Source organism: Oncorhynchus mykiss, chromosome 3, assembly GCF_013265735.2.
Source record: "Oncorhynchus mykiss isolate Arlee chromosome 3, USDA_OmykA_1.1, whole genome shotgun sequence".
Taxonomy (NCBI): Eukaryota; Metazoa; Chordata; class Actinopteri; order Salmoniformes; family Salmonidae; genus Oncorhynchus; species Oncorhynchus mykiss.
The window spans coordinates 23,118,344-23,134,913 of record NC_048567.1 but is presented as its reverse complement, the minus strand read 5'-3'; the positions used below and the strand labels follow the sequence as shown (position 1 = coordinate 23,134,913).

The 16,570-nt window shown below is 42.0% G+C and overlaps 1 protein-coding gene across 2 annotated transcripts; it reads right to left on the bottom strand.

Annotated features, from left to right (window-relative positions):
* Positions 1-1,839: 1,839 nt before the first annotated feature.
* LOC110514335 (dpy-19 like C-mannosyltransferase 1) lies at positions 1,840-15,531 on the bottom strand. 2 transcript variants are annotated; one of them, XM_021593782.2, is made up of 22 exons: positions 15,083-15,531; positions 14,707-14,731; positions 14,483-14,570; positions 14,152-14,289; positions 13,935-14,055; positions 12,578-12,671; positions 12,389-12,446; positions 11,837-11,928; positions 10,988-11,087; positions 10,370-10,447; positions 8,046-8,132; positions 7,871-7,930; positions 7,502-7,582; positions 7,215-7,316; positions 6,971-7,042; positions 6,034-6,113; positions 5,854-5,878; positions 5,426-5,545; positions 4,864-5,038; positions 4,535-4,634; positions 4,317-4,442; positions 1,840-4,023 (listed from the first exon to the last, which is right to left on the bottom strand). In XM_021593782.2, the coding sequence occupies exons 1-22, from the start codon at positions 15,324-15,326 to the stop codon at positions 3,852-3,854; spliced, it is 2,238 nt and encodes a 745-aa protein (XP_021449457.2). In that variant the 5' UTR covers positions 15,327-15,531; the 3' UTR covers positions 1,840-3,851. The 2 variants fall into 2 exon arrangements, with proteins under 2 accessions (XP_021449457.2, XP_036828314.1); XM_036972419.1 differs by lacking the exon at positions 14,707-14,731.
* Between the last annotated feature and the right edge of the window lie 1,039 nt (positions 15,532-16,570).

Below are 16,570 nucleotides of genomic sequence, written 5' to 3'. Positions count from 1 at the left end.
TTTAAAAATATGCATTCTGTTTGCAACAAAGCACTAAAGTAATACTGCAAACAATGTGGCAAAGCAATTAACTTTTTGTCCTGAATACAAAATGTTATGTTTGGGGGAAATCCAATACATTACTGAGTACCACTGTCCATATTTTCAAGCATAGTTGTGGCTGCAGTATGTTAGTATGTGTGCTTGTAATGGTTAAGGGCTGGGGAGTGAATAAAAAATTAATGGAATGGACCTAATTCTAAAAGAAAACCTGGTTAATTCTGCTTTCCACCAGACACCGGGAGATAAATTCTCCTTTCAGCAGGACAGCAACCTGAAACACAAGGACAAATATACACTGGAGTTGCTTACCAAGAAGACAGTAAATGTTCCTGAGTGGCCCGGCTAAAGTTTTGAATTAAATCTACGGCAAGACAAATATGTCAAGAATTGAACATGGTTGTCTAGCAATGATCAACAACCAATTTGAAAGAGCTTGAAGAATTTTGAAAATAATAATGGCCAAATTTAGAGCAGGGTTCCCCGACTGGTGGCCCGCAGATAATATTCCACAAATTTGACCCGAGGGTTATATTATTAAAAGACTAAAGTCCATATTATGGCAAGAACAACTCAAATAAGCAAAGAGAAACGACGGTCAGTCAATCCGGAAAATTTCAAGAACATTGAAAGTTTCTTCAAGTGCAGTCACAAAAAAACATGAATTCTAAATAAATCCCCGTCAGTGTCACCAGCAAAACACCCTCACCATCACACCTCCTCTATGGTTCATGGTGGGAACCAAGCATGCGGAGATCATCCGTTCACCTACTCTGGGTCTCACAAAGACACAGCAGTTGGTTCCAAAAATATCAAATTTGAACTCATCAGACCAAATGGCAAGATTTCCACCGATTTCCACTGCTCATGTTTCTTGGCCCAAGCAAGTCTCTTCTTCTTATTGGTGTCCTTTAGTAGTGGTTTCTTTGCAGCAATTCGACCATGAAGGCCTGATTCATGCAGTCTCACCTGAAAAGTTGTTGAGATGTGTCTGTTACTTGAACTCTGTGAAGCACTTATTTGGGATGCAATCTGAGGTGCAGTTAACTGTAATGAACTTATCCTCTGCAGCAGAGGTAACTCTGGGTCTTCCTTTCCTGTGGCGGTCCTCATGAGAGCCAGTTTCATCATAGTGCTTGATGGTATTTGCGACTGCACTTGAATGTTCCACATTGACTGACCTTCATGTCTTAAAGTAATGATGGACTGTCATTTCTCTTTGCTTATTTGAGCTGTTCTTGCCATAATATGGACTTGGTCTTTTACAAAATAGGGCCACCTTCTGTATACCACCCCAACTGATTGGCTCAAACGCATTAAGAAGGAAAGAAATTCCGCAAATGAACTTTTAACAAGGCACACCTGTTAATTGAAATGCATTCTAGGTCATTACCTCATGAAGCTGGTTGAGAGAATGCCAAGGGTGTGCAGAGCTGTCATCAAGGCAAAGGGTGGCTGAAGAATCTCAAATATAAAATATATTTTGATTTGTTAAACACTTTGTTGGTTACATGACTTCATAAGTGTTATTTCATAGTGTTGATGTCTTCACTATTATTCTACAATGTAGAAAATAGTTTTAAAAAATTAAGAAAAATCCTTGAATGAGTAGGTGTGTCCAAACTTTTGATTGGTGCTGTATATATTATTTAAAAAATTGTGGACATAAAATACTGTAAAAACACCAGCAAATCAGCTCCAAGTGATTTTAGTTTTGGAAATCTGTTCCAAAGTATTCCCACATCCAGAGATATTTGTGACCATATACAAATGAAAGCATGGTTTTAAAATGTTTTAATAAAATATATGTTTGTACTTCTTGCAGTCAATTTACAGTTCACAAATGATTTGTAATTATGTCCCTGAACATCCGCTCAAGTAAAAATCATCCCGCAGGTGAATATAATTGATGATCTCGGTCTTAAAGACTTACCGAGAAAGACTGACTGTTGTAATCGCTGCCAAAGGTGCTTCTACAAAATATTGACTCAAGGGTTTGAACACTTATGTCGAGATATTTCTGAAAGTCACTCACTATTTCTTGTCATACCCAGTGGAACCTCAAATGTTTTTCTTTGGTTTCATAGTGCGACGGCCACCTCTAACAGTCACATTTGTATTCAATTGTGTATTCTAGTAATAAAGGCTTATTACTGTGAATCCAGAAACCATTTAATAAATGAAATATCCAATTCTCTCAAATGATCAACCAGCACAAACTTTAACTCATTAGTTTCACTGTTAAAAATAAAAGACGCTGATGAACATTTTATTTTCAAAATACAGATTAAATAGACAAGCATTAGACAAAGCAAGGTCTGTCACTCAAATTTGAGATATTTCAGGTTGGGTGGTCACCGCCCCACCACTAAAAATGGGCACTTTGCTTTCAAGATCACTTCAGTACCTTACTGTATATCTGGGACATAACCAAAAATAAACTTAGCATAAAACACCATAAGCACCTGCTGTGCTATTCATGAACGGTTACAGAAATAGTAGAATACATTGAAATAAACTTCTAGCTTCCACCTTGCATTTAATTGAAACCGCCGCTTGATACTATTACAATTGATGAATGTTGTATAAAATGTATAAACCTTAAACAGTCTTTATGAGTAACTAACTATGCTTATTGCTAAAAAGCCTCACCTGTATTGGTGAGATGATTTGTACCCAACAATACTGTAGCTTTTACACTGGAATGATTACACTGGGGTTGTTTTAAGTAACTTCAATGCCACACTGGTAAAAGGCAGAGTGAGTGACGGGGATAATGAGAAGGACACTCCGGTTAAGTGGAGTACTCTCCTGTTTGACCCTTGACCTCAGAGTGACAAAGGGACTTTCACAGCTGCATGAACAAAAGGGGACAGTGGTTAAGTGGGTAGAGCACACCAGTGCTATCGAGTGTAAAGTGGAGTCCACAGAGTGGTGTAGTCTTTCACAGCTATGTCCTTAAAATTAAATGGGGAAGTAACCGCAAGCAAAAAAATTGAAAATGTTGGGTGATAATACATTGAATTCTAATATGTTGCTCTCATGACATGTGCAAAGGCCACTTTTTGAGGTGCAAAAAATGCTACAAATTCATGACGTAACTTCCTGTGGTGGAGTACAAAGCAATGACGCTAAATTGGCATGACTAACAACTCCAAAAGATGCCTAAGTGTTTTCTGTGTGTCAATACAGGGTCCTAAACCACTGATATTTGGTGGTAGGTCATTACGCTAATGCTTAAAATAATGCACTGCTACAAGTTGCAATGGGTTGTTGGGAAAAATATTTTTGCAGATTATCATATTCTGCTTCTCTTAAAAAATGACTTTTCAGGTGTGCTACATTAACCTGACACTTGCAGCTGTAACACTAGTAGTTATACTAACTACACTTTGCTTTGGCAAATAACAAAAGTATTACACACACCAGTGAATCAAAAAATAACACCGTCTAAATAAATGACAATTCATAATACGCAAAAAAAGGGCACAAAAGTACAAAAACTAAATATGCCTGACATCCAAAATGTACTAATACACACTAAAATAAAACTAATTCAGTCATTAAGAACAACTTTAGTATAAGCTCGCATAAAATAAAATGCTTATACAACACGAGTGGGGACTCTTATCTAGCCCATCACGTCAGTCCACTGCTCTAACAGAGCCTCAAAACAGGGAGACGTAAAACGCAGCTGTGGCAGTGGTAACTCCAAAGGGAGACAGACCAACAGGAAAAGGAACTATATAAAAACACGCACCAGGTCGGTGGAAATACTAGACGGTAGCACCAAAAACAGGCCGACTCTGCTGTTATCTGAGCTCTTTAGCTGCTTTGGGAACTCTTAGAACTTTGTAAACGTTGTTGTGAAAGACAGTGGCAAAGTGGGGCCTGGAGTCCCTGGACATGAGTGTACAGAGGGGGACTTTCCCAGCGTTCTGAGGGTCCTCCACATCCCAGATCTCAGGCATACTGCAGCCAGGCCTGGGGAGAGCACAGAGAAAGCCAAGAAGGGGGGGAAAGAGAGGGGCAGAGAAAGATAAAATATTTCAGCAAAGAAACATACTAAACAAAAACATTGTGATTAACTGACCGCGAAACAGATTGTTCAAAAGGTCACTTGGCTGCAGAATTGGGTTCAGTTCAATTCAGAGTCATTTCACAGTGAGTTGGAAAAGTACCCTGTACTGACTGGAATGACTTGTTGACAATGTCACAAGAACATATGACAGTGTAAACAGCAGTGGATTACTGACGGGAAGGCCACCCAGGGTTACCTGGAGCGCCGGGTGCACCACGAGTCCTCCAGGACAAAGTAGTCCACCTCCATCTGCATCAGGTTCCTCTTCACCACCTCGGCAGACTTGCGGCTGTACATGGCGTACACCAGCTTGGTCCTCTCCCTGAGTGGAACAGACCATAACGTTTAGACAACGCTCAATTGGTGTTAGCCTAGCACATAGCTAGTACAGTAGAATCAATGTTCTGTCCACACCTCAGTCCAGCATCCTCGTAGTGTGGGTGATTGACGATGGGCCGGCCGGCTGACAGCTTCACACTGGCCATGGTGGGCATGGCTCCAGCAAACACAGCGTCTGCACCGCACACAAAACAAAACAGCACATCTAAGAGAAGAGTCCACAAAGGCATGGGTGATCTGAGAGGGACTGGATACCTGAAAGTGAGGTTACCAGCCAATTGCTTTCACCAATCCAACCTAGTCAGATTAGTCAATTCCATAACGAAGGATGCCATTTAGCATGATTTTAAAAAACAAGTTTGCCAGGGGGTTGGTTTCAGACGTAGGATGAAGACATCACTCACTGGGCCGGGTGTTGTCTTTGATCCAGTCCAGCAGCTGCTCCTGGGGCAGGTTGCTGAATTCTCCCATGATGCCCCACTGGGCCTGCAGGTTGGCCGCGCCCTGCATGGCCATGATGGACAGGATGCCAAACACCATCATGTGGAGCTTGAACTTCTCCCCTATCCAGCCAAACAACTGACACAGACAGACAACACATGAGCATCACAGAGAACACAGGTCTGTAGTGTGTCTGTGATGAAGGTCTTTGGTGGTGTTGTGATCCATCTTTGGTAACGTTATGCAGGGGCGGCAGGTAGCCTAGTGGTTATCGCGTTGGACTAGTAACCGAAAGGTTACAAGATCGAATCCCCGAGCTGAAAAGGTAAAAATCTGTCATTCTGCCCCTGAACAAGGCAGTTAAACCCACTGTTCCTAGGTCGTCATTGAAAATAAGAATTTGTTCTTAACTGACTTGCCTAGTTAAATAAAAGGTCAAATTTAAAAAACTCTGCGGTATATGTGTGGTGTCAGTGCTAATTGTGTTGTGGTGTGTTAATCTCTTGCGTCGTGTCAGGGACTGACCTGTTTGGAGCAGATCAAGGAGGCCATGATGCACATGTGGGGCGTGAGGAAGAGCTTGAGACGCATGATGAGCATCGCCAGCACTGCAAACGCTATCAACTGTAGGCTATGGTACACCAGCTGACACCATGACAGAGAGGGAGAGCCCAGGTAGAGAATGAGGGTTGAAGGACACAGGGAGAGAACAAGATTGGGAGAAGGATGGATGGAGGAAGCGAGAGAAAGAAATGGTTAGAACTGATAATAAAGCTAGCAATTTATCTGGCAGGTGAAGATTGCCTCTGTATGCAGGCAATGATGATCATTATTGTAGCTGAAGCAGATAAACATTACCGCATTTAAGAAAACAGAAGGCTTGAATCATATAACGTGAAGAGACTCTGGTGTATACAGCAGTAACATTCAGGGAAATCAGGATGCTTGCTTACCTCTCCTTTTGCCAACATTTCTGGCCTGTGAAAGATTTGAAAAAGTTATGAGATGTCAAAATGTCAAGTTGTGTGGTCTTTATAAGAATGAATGGGCAAAATACACACAGAAGTTTACCTTTTGACTTGTGCTGTTAAGAGGGTGAGTTTTACAGAGAGGACAGAGGGAAATATACTCACTCTTCATCATCGTCATCGTCTTCAGGTTTGACAGAATACTTCTCTCCTTCCCTCAGGAACCTCACAACATCCTGGATGGTCTGTACAGAGTAGGAGAAGGGACAAACAGTGTCACAAATAAAAATACCAACCTCAGAAGGGATATAACGTTGACCAGGATGACTCCGCCTTCTATTATATGCTAACAGTGAGCATACTCACAGCAAATATTAAATAATTAACCATTTTCACCAGTGTCACTATTAAGAAGCCCTACATTTCTTTATTAGCAAAGCGATCAAACAGAATGCCCCCTTTTCTCCCCAATTTCGTGATATCCAATTGGTAGTTACAGTCTTATCCCATCGCCGCAACTCCCATACAGTCTAGGGAGAGGCGAAGGTTGAGAGCCATGCGTCCTCCGAAACACAACCCTGCCAAGCCGCACTGCTTTGCTTAACGCCAATGTGTCAGAGGAAACACGGTAAAACTGGAGACCGTGTCAGTGTGCAGGCTTCTGGCCCGCCACAGGAGTCACTAGAGCACGATGGGACAAGGACATCCAGGCCGGACGACGCTGTGCCAATTGTGCGTCGCTTCACGCGCCTCCCAGTTGCGGCCGGCTGCGACAGACCTGGATCTGTAGTGATGCCTCAAGCACTTCAGTGCCTTAGACCGCTGCGCCACTCGGGAGACCCGGACTTGTCTTATTGATTCTGCATTTGACACACAATTAGATCAAACTGACACATTTGGACATGCTCGAGGAGATTCTTGAATAATTTTGGAACATAATTCTCTTGCCGTTTCTTCAAGCCTGCCTCAAATATGACAAATTGAGCTCAACAGGCAAGTCCAGTGCAGAATGGGAGAAATTACATTTAAAGGATGCCTGCCTTGTTCACTAACAGTGGACTGTGTGCAGTGCCTTGTGTATGGCACACAAATGAAGTCTTACCCGTCCTGCTACGACAGCAACCACCAGCATGTTGATGGGGAGCAGCAGTGTCTTGATGTAGCGCAGTGGGGTCTGAGAAGAGAAGAGCAATGTTACACACGTCAGATCGACTGGAGAAAAACATTTATTTCTGACACACCACACACATTACCTTTACAAAATGAACTGCCAAATACTACGAAAGGATCCCTTCTAACACTAGTGCTGTGTTGCTATGCCAAATAGGGCCAAGTGTCTTTCATACCTCAATTTCCATGAAGTCAAACTCCGCAGCACAGGTATACATCATGGTGTCAAAGTCCTTGTAGCTGGTAAACTTGGACTTTATTAAGCTACTGATGTGAGCCTGGGAGAGAGAAAGTTGTAGTAAAAATAGCTGCAATTTCAAATACATATTCCTGTTTACTTTTATTACTATCATACTATTGAGTGATGGCTGTTTCAAAATGCAGTGATTCTTCCAGAAAAGGAACATGTAAGGCAATATAGCTAGCTTGTTTCAAATGCTCAGGGCTATTTTCAAAGACTTACATCATCAGAGGCTCCAAAGATGGCTGACAGCATGAACTTGAGAATGACAGTGGAGACAACCCATACCAGGCCCTGCATGACCTGAGAGCAGACACAGGTCAACCAGAAGACACACACACACGTGCCCGCACACACTCAAGCAATCTTGTTTTACTAACATTGTGGGGACACACAATTGATTCCCATTCAAAATCCTATTTTCCCTAACCCAACCCCAAAACACAAATTCTACACCCCCCCCCCCCCCCCCCCCCCCCCTAGAAATATACTTTTTCCTTGTGGGGACCAGCAAAATGTCCACAGTTTTTGATTGTCCACACAAGTATCACAGGTATAGTTAAACATGTCCACACACTTATGTCCTCTTACCCATGTGATGAGGCCAGGTTTGAAGGCTTCTGCAAATTTGTCCCGCAGGGCAATTATTCCCTGCAACCAGGAAGGAACTGATTTCAACACCATACCGTTTTCAACATCACACCATGCTTAACATAAAATACATCCTCTACACATTGAAAGCACGAGGAGAGTTAGTCCAGCTCACCCAAATGGAGACCAGCGAGGATGCATAGAATGATGTCAGCAGCATGGAGTTTCCAAACATCAGAACAAAGCACACGGCAAGTGTGATCTGGAGATGGAGTGGGGTGGAAAGAAGTTTGGTGACATAGTCGAGTCGATATTCACCTAATAATAAGGAAATCCCCTTGACCACACCCACAAATTGGGGAAAACAAACATTCGTTCCCATTGACCCCCAGTGTAAAAGAGACAACTTCATCATAGATTTGATGGTATACAGAAAAGGAAAAAGCTGCTGTGTTGTTCAACGTACATGTAACCAGGTCAAAAATCCCAACCTACGGTTCGCAATACTTCCACGTAGGGAAATAGAGCCTGCGAGATGAGCCCTATGACTTCAGGCTATTCGGTGTGGGAAAGTGGGAAATATGGAGACCCAGTGTCCAAGTTTTTTTATTTAACCAGGTAGGCTAGTTGAGAACAAGTTCTCATTTGCAACTGCGACCTGGCCAAGATAAAGCATAGCAGTGTGAACAGACAACAACACAGAGTTACATATGGAGTAAACAATTAACAAGTCAATAACACAGTAGAAAAAAAAGAGAGTCTTTATACATTATGTGCAAAAGGCATGAGGAGGTAGGCGAATAATTACAATTTTGCAGATTAACACTGGAGTGATAAATGATCAGATGGTCATGTACAGGTAGAGATATTGGTGTGCAAAAGAGCAGAAAATTAAACAAATATAAACAGTATGGGGATGAGGTAGGTAAAATTGGTTGGGCTATTTACCGATAGACTATGTACAGCTGCAGTGATCGGTTAGCTGCTCAGATAGCAGATGTTTGAAGTTGGTGAGGGAGATAAAAGTCTCCAATGATCAGTGAGATGATCAGTGAGATACACCTGCTGGAGCAAGTGCTACGGGTGGGTGTTGCCATCGTGACCAATGAACTGAGATAAGGCGGAGCTTTACCTAGCATGGACTTGTAGATGACCTGGAGCCAGTGGGTCTGGCGACGAATATGTAGCGAGGGCCAGCCGACTAGAGCATACAGGTCGCAGTGGTGGGTGGTATAAGGTGCTTTAGTAACAAAACGGATGGCACTGTGATAAACTGCATCCAGTTTGCTGAGTAGAGTGTTGGAAGCTATTTTGTAGATGACATCGCCGAAGTCGAGGATCGGTAGGATAGTCAGTTTTACTAGGGTAAGTTTGGTGGCGTGAGTGAAGGAGGCTTTGTTGCGGAATAGAAAGCCGACTCTAGATTTGATTTTAGATTGGAGATGTTTGATATGATCCGTTTGTAACTCCACTCACTACTAGTAGCTGTATAGTCCGTTTGTAACTCCACTCACTACTAGTAGCTATATAGTCCGTTTGTAACTCCACTCACTACTAGTAGCTGTATAGTCCGTTTGTATCTCCACTCACTACTAGTAGCTATATAGTCCGTTTGTAACTCCACTCACTACTAGTAGCTGTATAGTCCGTTTGTAACTCCACTCACTACTAGTAGCTGTATAGTCTGTTTGTAACTCCACTCACTACTAGTAGCTGTATAGTCCGTTTGTAACTCGACTCACTACTAGCTGTATAGTCCTTTATAGTCACTCACGTGGCTGGTAGCACCGTCATGACAACGGGCATGAGGGAAGCTCTACAATATGATGTTTTTCTAAGTAGTGAGAACACATTGGAGCAGGCAATTTTGAAAAGTAATCTTTAGACATACTTTTTTGTTGTTGTCGTGATTGACTAAAACAGGTAAACAACAAGGAAATAGCATTTACGTTTCAGCTGTTTGCCAATGGGGTAACCTAGGCAACCACAGGTTGTTTTCCCCCACAGGTGGGCAGGGCCACGACATTCAATCTAATACTGACTGGGACTATTTTACTGTTGTCATGGCACACAGACACGCACACCAAACTTGTTACAGCCAAAGTGGGCTTAACAATGCTGTAGGTCGTCAAGGACACAAGCCTGTGAGTGTCCCGTTTTCTTGACGCTGCCACTTCTTGCCAGGCGAATGAATTATTCATAGCCATATGTCCTCTCTTCTCTCCTCCTCCTCCGACGACACAAATCTCCAGCATCATCTTAATATAAAGGGCCTCTTCTCTTATCTCTCCAGCACACTGGCCCCAGCCCGCTACGCTAGCCACACTAACAGCCTGTGTTGCTGAGAGGATTAGGAGAGCTGGAACTGAGGTGGAGAGGAGTAATGTAGCTACAGACCGAATCTCACACACAAACACACTCCGTAGCAAAACGTACAGTCCTGTTTTACGATGCACGTCCACAAGTGCAGGTTAGATAGGAACCATAAAATACATTTACCATGTGTGTCACTAGGAGGGACTGAATTTTGGTGGGGCTGATGTATCCCAGGATGTACGAGGCAAAGAGAGAGGCCACCTGAAACAAGTAGTCAAATGTGTAAACACAAGCAATAAGTAGTGTATACAACAACTGTGAAATGATTGCAATAAAGGGTGCATGCTTATTTTGAGCACAACACATTGATGTTATAAGTACTTAGATTACAGTATGTTGTAAAATCCCCATATATAAGAATCTGATTAGGATAGGGAACTGTAGCTAGCTTAGGGACATTTGCTATTATAATCTAGCCAGACTGCGTAGCAACAGCTTTGCTATCAAAGATGCCAGCAGATCTGTGTGAATGACTAACCTTCGACACTTTTGTCTGCCTCCGCTCCTCCTCCAGTCTTATTCTCCATCCGTCTCACACCCTCCCTCCTTTTTCACTGTCTGTCCTCTTTTTTTTATCCTTGTACATCCTTTTACCAGTTTACTCTTCTCCCTCCCTCTCTCTCTCTCCATCTATCTCTCACAGCCTCCCTTCTCTCTATCCCCATCTCTTCCTCACCCCTCTCTTCCTCACCCCTCTACCTTTCCCTCCACCCTTCTTTATGTCTCTTTTTTTCCTCTTACCTGGGTAAGCAGCACAAACTGGGCAAACTGCCAGGGCAGCATGAAGCACAAATTGGAAATGCCCAGCGCCCACATGGTCTTTCTGCTGGGGTTGTGTGTCCTTTGGGGAGATAGATGTGGAAAAGAGCAGGAGGTGAGAGTTAAGGAAACCCATTAACACAGGAACACACTAATGCCAACAACCTTGGTATTGCAAACACCAAGCTTAACAAACCAGATATCTGAACCACAATGAATTGAGATCATAACAATTGCAGAGCTCTCAATATAATCTACATCAGTGTTCTCAACTGGTTTTGCCTCGGGATCCAAATTGAACTAGGTTGTCTCAGTCCCGACATCCGCATCGTGAAAAAGAATTGACAAAATCCAATCTTGGAAAAAAGAAAAAAAAAGGAATGTTATATTGATAGCTAATGTAGCAATTATATTCCCAGCCAACTCTCATTGTCAATAATTACATTTTGCCCATATTCTTGATGAAGAATGATAATAAAGTCACCTCACTGGCTTGAGAACACAAAAATCAACCAAAATAGTGCTGTTAATAGCTGTATATTGAAAATACTTTGATTTAAGAAAAAGTGTTCAGGGATTAAATTATAAAAACACGTAAGTGCATTATTATTTATTCACACTTTCTATCTGGTTTAAATTTAGACTGGAGTATTTTTTTATAAAAAAATACAATTTACTCAGACACCCGTGAACCATCAAAAACCTTGGTCGCAACCCACCAGTTGAGAATCGCTGCTCTAAATTACATATGACTAGCACATGAAGAGGCAGCCAGAGGGTATTGAAAAGAGAAGGAGAGAAAGGAAGGAGAAAGGAGAGATGGTGAGTTACCGGAGGATGTGGGTGAGGAGTAACATCTGCAGGACCAGGAAGGGATAGGAGAAGCTCTCCCTCAGGGGCGGAGTCCACATGACCCGGGTGCTCTGACACAGAAACACACAGAAACAAACACAATCCTACTTTATTTTGCAACAACACATTGCTGCGTAGGAGGGGATTTTCTGTACCGCTAAGCAATCAATCAATGACAACTGCGAAGAGCTATTTGTACATAAAGACGCATCCAGTAATCTCATCCAGTACATTGAGTCATCATCCTACAACCCACACTGCACCAATGCTCCTATAATAATGATGCGGATACATTCACACTTCTGCGTTGAAACCAGCACAGACAGAGAAGGTCAAGGAGACAAGTGGGTGGCAACTGAGGAGAGGAGACAGGAGAGCTGAGAGTATGATTGAAATGTCAGTATTGATTGGTGTGAAGAATACAATAGAGCAACCACTCAGCCTGTCTGAGACAGAGATCCTTTTGATGGCTGCCTGCATTGTATTCATCCCCCATCGCCACCTTCACGGTCCTGTACGCTACACACTCACCTCTCCATGGTTAAAGAAGAAACACAGCACCGTGACCATACCCCCGAGCCGACTGCCACTAGAGAGAGGAAGGGAGGGAGATGAAACTTTTCTTATTTTAGCAGTCTTTGTTAGAACATTAGTCACTAAATTACTTTAAAATCTGAGCCCAACCGATACAAAATCAAAGGAGGGTAATGGTTAAGTTACCTGAGGTAGGTCCCGTAGATGAAGAACAGACTCATCATCAGACCATTGAGGAGGAACACAAAGGTCACGTAGAAGTATGCGGGGTCACCCATACCTGACACACACAAACAGAGGCTATTAGGATTGAGACTGGTAATGGCAAGGACCTCAAATAGCCAAAGGCCATAACTTCAAAGCACTGATTCTCATGACCAGAGATTCTATTAAAATTACTATATATGTTATTCTATGGTCATGACCTGAAGCCCTGGACAAAAATGAGTGAGAATATCGTTTGCTTGTTGTATTACTGTACCAAACAAATTACCTTCCTTTTAGAAAATGCTAAGTCGACTGATGGAATGGCTCAAAACAAGATGTTTGAAAGCATGATGGAATAATGATTGACACCTGACTCGCTCATAGTGAAAGACATAGGCCTAAAGGAAACATTGAAGCCTTCAGTCGGCGTCTTAATGCTTTCCTGAAGTGGGAGGCTTTCTCATTTCACTACCATAGAGCTGATGAGGATAAAGGGCCATTTTGAGTCTGCTCTAATTTGCTGTGCACTCAGCTAGTGGAAACAGGAACAAAAGGCAGGCGGCACTTACATGTACAGCAGCACCTTCAAACTACATTGTGTGTGCTTTCACATAATTCACACCTTTAATTAGAAAGAAGTGTAACTTGCTCCAGTCTTAACTATATGACTACATAACACTGAAGTACCACGCATATAACATGCTATGGAGTGCTAATGACAAGTCAAGAGAACAGTTCAACAAGTAGAAAAGGGGAACAACCACCCCTCACAAAACACCTACCCCTTATTCATAGATTTCATTGAAGTTGGCACAGATACATGTGAAATGTGTTAAGTGAAATAAGAAAGCTTTTCCTTTGTGCAGCAGCTCAAAAAAAATGCAACGAAAGCAAGAAATAGCCTCATGGATTGCAATTATTCATAAGCTAAGCAACTGCATGGCCTTCCTGTGGGAAACACAGATCTCCATTTTCCTGAAATTAACTGATATTCAGTCAAACTTGCACATTTGAAAATCCACAATTCAGAAAAAGAACATTGATCCAGTGCAGTGGAATATATATGTTGAAATTAAAATCAAACAGTTTGGCTTTGTGTCATCATTCTCCTTACGGAGTGGAACACTGGCGTTACGCCAACTTTCAATTTCATATGCAGCAATAACGATTTAAAAAAAACATTTTTTTACAACTAATATTTCAGATGAACCACTGCAGCGGGATGGCACAGGAATAACACTCATTTTCTGTATTATTTCCCATACTTCTGGTTTGATTGCATCTGGCCTAGAGAGTTGTGTGTGTCTGTTCAGGTCAAACAAGACTGCATTGGTACCTTCACAGCCATCCACCGGAGCCATACCCTCTCCTCTATTGATAGACCAACACATCTTGGTGGGGAGTCCAAAGAATTCCATTATATCTGTGTAGATTCTGTACCAGCTGGCCAGGACCACCTAAAGAGCAGTGGAGGAAGGATTTCAGCATGAAGACCTTCAACAAAGTCTGTTGTCCAATCAAATTCTAAGGATGTCCATTTCCACAAATGTTACCTCTGGATAGAGATTGAACCTCTTCAGTGTGTTTATAACCAGTGGGTACTCTGTAAGCCGATCGTTCATGACCAGATACAGGCCGTTGATAAAGGTTGGGGCCTCAATGATGGTCTTGAAGTAGGAGTAGTATAAACCCTAGAACAGGATCATATAACAAATGGATTAAATTCCCACAGAAAAGCCCTTATCAGGTATTGGCTCATGGCCTGCTACAGAAACACAGCTCTAAGATTTTGCAAGACACAGTATCACACACAATCATATAGAATAGGTCATCATGATTTCATTCGTTTCTTCTTCTGTCATCTTTCAACACCACAAGACTTACCATTTCTGTCCGAAATGCCATTTCTTTTTCTAGTCCTGACAGATGTGAGAAGTGTCTGTCATTTTCAAAGAGGCGTGAGAGATGGTACCTACAGAAACAACAAATAGGCTTTAGGGATATCTAGCTAACCTTAGTTATCTACAATCAATGTACACAGGAAACGTGCAAGACATTGAAGTGCATGTCAATGACCTGAAATGTTAGAGGTTGGCTACTTAACTTACCAATGTAAATACCCAGCCAGAGCAGCTAAGAAAATACAGAGAAACATAAATATACCTAGTTAATGATAGTTTGGGGAAAGTTGTGGGGTTTAATCATTGTTCTATTATTAGTTAGCTAACATTAGCTAGCTAGCGTTAGTTTTAATAATATAACTTCCGTTAGCTAACTACTGTAGTTACAGTAATGTTAAAGTTGTTAGCCACCAATGACCGAGGCACAGCCTGGGATAGAAACCTCAGTAACGTTAGCTGTCGTTGAGGTTGTGCTGTTTGAGCTAGCGTTGGCTAGCTAACGTAAGCTGACTAGATACGTTAGCAACATAGTTACAGTACTGGTAGCTAGCTAAGTACTGTATATGTGTTGTGTGACACTTACCAAGAACCAGAGTGATTCCGAGTTTCACAAAAGCAGACGGTGTAAGGCCAAGCTTACTTCTGATGAATGAAAACCCAGGAAATAGTCCATTCCTATTGTGAAGCAAGCTGTTGAAAGGGGTGCCTTTGCCTGCTCGTCTACTTTTCCCGGTGCCTGGCGATACAAACGGACTCCTGTCTCTGTCGTCGACGTTGGGCTGCGGCGGTTGATCCTTCACGTTTTGTTTTCTAGTTTTTACGACCATGTTTTCATAATCGTAAATATTCGGCTGTGAAATACGTTTTGTAGAAGTAACTGAGAAGGGTACCTTCTATCCACCGCTCAGGGTCTACACCTTTTGCTAGCTACCTGAGTGATGATGTGTTCACTGCACAAATCTTTGAAATGTTCGCCCCCAACTGGAGTTAATACAGACTGCATGCGTTAGTAGCCATGGTAACACAGATATGTCAGTTGGTAGCTAGAACGCTTCAGTTCAAAATGTTGTTTTTCTAACGTAAATATAAAACTAATACGACAGTGGCACATGTCAGTAGCATCCCCCCATCCCTCGGTCTCTCGCTCTGTCAATTTCAATTCAATTGAAAGGCTTTCAATTCAATTTAAGGGGTTTATTGTCATGGGAAACATATGTTAACATTGCCAAGGTAAGTGAAGTAGATAATTAACAAAAGTGAAATAAATAATATAAATTAACAGTAAACATTACACTCACAGAAGTTCCAAAATAATAAAGACATTTCAAATGTCATATTATGTCTATATACAGTGTTGTAACGATGTGCAAAATAGCTAAAGTACAAAAGGGAAAATTAATACACAAAAATATGGGTTGAATTTACAATGGTGTTTGTTCTTCACTGGTTGCCCTTTTCTGTGGCAACAGGTCACAAATCTTGCTGCTGTGATGACACATTGTGGTATTTCACCCAGTAGATATCGGAGTTTATCAAAGTTGGGTTTGTTTTATAATTCTTTGTGGATCTGTCTAATCTGAGGGAAATATGTGTCTCTAATAGTCATACATTTGGCAGGAGGTTAGGAAGTGCAGCTCAGTTTCCACCTTATTTTGTGGGAAGTGTGCACATAGCATCTCTTCTCTTGAGAGCCAGGTCTGCCTACGACGGCCTTACTCAATAGCAAGGCTATGCTCACAGAGTCTGTACATATTCAAGCTTTCCTTAAGTTTGGATCAGTCACAGGGTCAGGTATTCTGCCACTGTGTACTCTGTTTTTGGCCAAATATCATTCTAGTTTGCTTGGTTTTTATGTTAATTATTTCCTATGTGTCAAGTAATTATCGTTTTTTTTTTGGCTAATTGTGTTGCTGTCCTGGGGCTCTGTGGGGTCTATTTGTGTTTGTGAAAAGAGCCCCAGGATATATCCCTGTGAATTATGAATGCTAAGCACAGGTTTACATTTGCATTACTAATGCCACTACATTTTCCAGAAATTGACAAACTACAGTAATGGTATCCGTTGACCAGC